The 4,492-nt window shown below is 35.6% G+C and overlaps 1 protein-coding gene across 1 annotated transcript; it reads right to left on the bottom strand.

The window, feature by feature from the left end:
• Positions 1 to 1,245: 1,245 nt before the first annotated feature.
• LOC107490262 (uncharacterized) lies at positions 1,246 to 3,610 on the bottom strand. The gene is made up of 3 exons (XM_016111018.3): positions 2,928 to 3,610; positions 2,554 to 2,625; positions 1,246 to 1,552 (listed from the first exon to the last, which is right to left on the bottom strand). The coding sequence occupies exons 1-3, from the start codon at positions 3,543 to 3,545 to the stop codon at positions 1,499 to 1,501; spliced, it is 744 nt and encodes a 247-aa protein (XP_015966504.1). The 5' UTR covers positions 3,546 to 3,610; the 3' UTR covers positions 1,246 to 1,498.
• Positions 3,611 to 4,492: the final 882 nt, after the last annotated feature.

The following is a 4,492-nucleotide window of genomic DNA, read 5'->3' as shown; positions in this document are numbered from 1 at the left end:
TTTTGTTAAGCAAAAAAAAAAAAAAAATTACAGTATATTCTTTGATTCAATTGTTAAGTATTTCTAAAATTTTTTAAGTACAGATATAATTGGATAACAGTAGTTTACACAAACAATAAACAACGATTGGACTGTCTTTATATATGATGACTAAAGCAAGACGTTAACAACAAAGATGGTTAAGGAGAACAGTTTAAAGTATGTAATGCCTGTTGCTGGAAAATAAATCAGCAGTTAAATCACTTTATAATATGCCCATCTCTTAAAAAATTCCTTAACCATGACTAGGTGTTGGGTGCAATAAGCAGTGTCTCTTAAATAACTCAATCTACTGATATCAAATATAATGGTTTTGCCTATGAGAACAGACAATAACACTGTTGGAATAGATCATGAAAGATTTTTGTAAGTATAATAGTTGCCATAAGAAATATATCAAAAGAACCTAATCTTTAAATTATAAGTTTATAACATAAATCTGCACTTAAAGTAATAAGTTTATTTTCCCATTAATTAAATGGCATGTTTTCCACCACCTAGAACTCACACCTTTTGTTCTTTTTGCCAGTGCTCATAACCCATTAATGAACACAGAATATTTGTTAAAGTAGACAGCTACCAGAAATTGGATTCTAGATAGCAACTTATCAACCACACATGAAGAAGATATACCACCATCGAATTGAAAGTGAAGTGCACAATTCAATTTGCCTGTAATGTGCTATAACCTCTGACATTTCAAAGCTCCGAACATTCTACATGTCACTACAATGACCTTCCTGTGATTTTGGGGCTAGAATCATCTCCCATGTTAGTTTTAAACTATATTATGTTAGGAAAAAGATAAACACAAATGCCTAAATTGGACCCTACAAATTCGAAGAGAACTATACGCATTCATAATACATGTATGATGTGTCTATCTCTCTCTCTTAACATTAACTTGGGCAGTTGGGCTTGCTCAAGATCAATCAAAGGATCTGAATCCTTGACTTTGATATGTCCACATTTTATTAAAATAATAGATAGAACAAAATGGAAGATCAATATATGTGTCCAGTAGAACCCTTTTTTTCCTTCAGGGGGTTGCGTCACATGTTTATCTTTGTATTCTCACTAATCACTATGGTAGTTAATAGTACCCGCAAAAGCCAGGAGGTTCGATTTCTTTTAATCTATTTCTCTTTTACTAGAGATTCTAAGTTAACTAAACCAAGCATGATATCAATTGATTTAGTTTCATGATTGCTGAAAACACATTCTTTCGTAGTTTTATCAGGAAAACCAATTAATTTATTTCTCAATCACTGGACTAACAAAGCTCCTATCTCATCTACCTCATACGTACATAACAAAGTAATTTTTGGTCAATCAGAATTTACAAGGGTGTGTGTCATGTGTCAATCATATTCAAAATTATACATCCTGGTAAAATTAATGCAAGGAACAGAACACACCACCGTGATATGAACAGAGCATGCTAAAGATTGCTACGGAGTCATGCATCTTCAGCTCCAACATTTGTGCTTTGATCCAGCTTATCACCCAGTGACTGAAGCAAATGAACAATTGATTAGCAAAGTTTTTCTGTATGAAACTGATGAATGCATTGAATAAATTATCTACTTAGCCACATGGTTTTGCATTGCCAAAACTAAAATGCAGGCCAAGCAAGAATTGTATAAGCCAAGGACAACGCAACGTTTGTGGTAGATATAATAACGATTGCAACGTTTGTGATGCTTACTAAAAAGCATATACAACTCAGTTTTTATTTGCAATGTTAAGAAGGTATTTACAAAAGCTAAAATGAGCGGTTACGTTATGTATGCTTCTAGAACTAGTATTGAATGTATTTGAGAAGCACTCTGGATTTTATGAAACAAAGACAACTATAAAATCCAGGAAGCTTCCACCTAACAAAAAAATGGCTTAAACTTGAAACTGGATAACCAAAATGAATACCAAGTACAATCAAACGATCACAAAGCACGGAATTCTTCCAAGTCAGGATAATTATGCAGACTTAAAAGAGAGACCCCAAATAAAGGTGTTTGGAAAAGGAAAGGAGGGAATCTAATACGTAGAATACGCAGCTAGGAAAAAACTTTAATCAGCAATCAGTAATTAATAACACAAGACAAACCAAATGCTGCCAAAAAAAAGGGGGAATTATTGACATTAGTAGCATTTTTGGAAAAACAAAACATGCTATCCAAGCATAAATAAGAAGTATCCAGCAGTTCTATCTGGGTTTTTCAAACCAGCTAACGAACTAATCCCCTGGCCGGCTGGCCCCTTGACCCAGCCTGGAAAAGCGAAGAATAGCAAAGATAGCCACAACTCTCCCCACGGCTTGAACCCGGGTCCTCTCACTTGAAGACCTTAGTTCACCTCCCCTTAACCATCCGGCAAAGGCTCATCGGCAATCCCACCAATTATTGAAAGGAAAAAAGCCATGAAATGAATCATTTATCATTCATTGGCCACAAACATAGAGATAAACGACCAATCTATCATTCTTACAGAAGAAACAAAAATTCAGATTCTAACCTCAGGATAGCAGTCTTGACGAGCAACTGTCTGGTTTTTCACATTCACATACACTTCACATGACACAGTTGCCTGGATTCAGCATGGAAAAAAAATCACAAAATAAGTTCCACTCAGGAAACATGAGAATTGGGGGAAAATATTCAGCAATTTGAACTTGCAAACCCTATTTTAGTCCCAAAATTATAGGCATCATTAATGGTGTGACCTATTTCATGTCCCCAAATATATCATTCCATACTCCAAGATCAAATGAGTCTCTTAATAGTAAAATCAGTAGCAAATTTCATAGACGGACCATTAAAACAATTTTCAGAAGCCAGCATAATAAGATTTAGCTGAAAACTTCAATTGAGAAGTGAATCAGCACCTACCTTCAACGGAACATCGAAGAAGAACAACCCTAGCTTCCCTTCCACGCGCGTTTGTGTATCGAAGGGGATAACACCCTTAGCAAGATCCTCAAGCAAGTAGAAAGCGTCGTAGATCACCTCGAACCCATCAATGACCAGCGTGGCGTCCACGTAGGACGAGGCGCGCGCCTTGATCTTGCCTCCGGCGGCTTCCACCACCCCGAGCTGGCGGCCGCGGTACCCAATGGAAACAAAGAGGCGGTCATAAGTTACAGAGAAGAAGTCCTTGTTACGAACCTTAACGGTGACGGAGAAGGACACGTCGAGAACCGGTATCGGGTCAGCTCGGATGCCGATCCGGTTGAGGCGGATCCGAGCGAGGCGGATGTCCGGGTCGGAGGGGTAGATGAAGAAGACGGCGACAGCGAGAATGATGAAGAGGAAGAATAAGGCGGAGTAGCAGAGGCAGCGGCGGCGGCGGCGGGAGGTGGTGTCGGGGTGGTAGCGGGGGAGAAGAACGACGACGTTTTGAGGTGGGGAATAAGAAGGGTAAGAATGGTAATTGTAAGGGATGGGATTAGGGTTTGAGGGAAGGGGAGAGTAAGGGACGAAATCGTCCTTCCCGTTCCCGGTGGTCATTCTGAATGATAATGGTACCTTTCACTGTGTCGTCTAGTCTCCTTCCGTATCGCACAAACACGTAATAAATCATCATCATAATTATAATTCTAACTAATACATCTATCAATACGTCTATTTTATTTTTGTTTTCTCCGACTAATTGGACTTTTTACATGTCAACTTTTTATAACTTATTTCTTAAATATTACCATTTTAGTAAGAAAAAATTGTTTTTGTATAAAGTTTAATAACTTTTAATTATTAACTTTATATAAAATTAAGTCGCCAAAAAATTTTATATAAAATTAACTATACGTAAATTTTTATTTTATATGTGCATCTTTGAATAGTATTTTTTGAGTCAACACACGTAAGAAAAAAAGACCTAAATGTCAAAATAATGGTATAGGGTAATAATATGCCTAATATCAGGGTGGTATAATTTTAATGAGTTCCAAAAATAATGACACGTTGATAAAGAAAAAGAAAACCAACTAATCTGTTGAAAATTTTAATTAATTTTAAGAAATAAAATTCCTTTGTTTAAAGAATCTCTCTAGCAGTTTGTTCTTATGCACGAATTCACTCACCCAAAATAACCATACCGATTATTGGTGTCACGGTGTCACCTCTTTCACTCACTCATATCCGGACTAACACAGTCAAATTCTCACCTGTTGAAAGAGAGAAAGAAAAATGAAGAGAGAACCAAGGAGAATGGGTCAGCAAAGAAACTAGAGACTGACAATGGTAGTAAACTGAAGATAAAGTATTAAATTAATTTTTTATATTTGAATGTAATTTTATTTTTATTTTTAAATTTAAAATATTTTATTTAAATTTTAAAAAAATTATTTAACTTTAATATAGTTTTACCGCTAAAATTAAATAATTAAACGAATTATGCTGAATTTTTTAACTATTTTGTTGTAGTAATTAAAATTTTTTATTTCAATTTATTTTTT

This window comes from Arachis duranensis, chromosome 5 (assembly GCF_000817695.3).
Source record: "Arachis duranensis cultivar V14167 chromosome 5, aradu.V14167.gnm2.J7QH, whole genome shotgun sequence".
Lineage (NCBI taxonomy): Eukaryota > Viridiplantae > Streptophyta > Magnoliopsida > Fabales > Fabaceae > Arachis > Arachis duranensis.
This window is presented reverse-complemented; position numbering and strand designations above follow the sequence as displayed.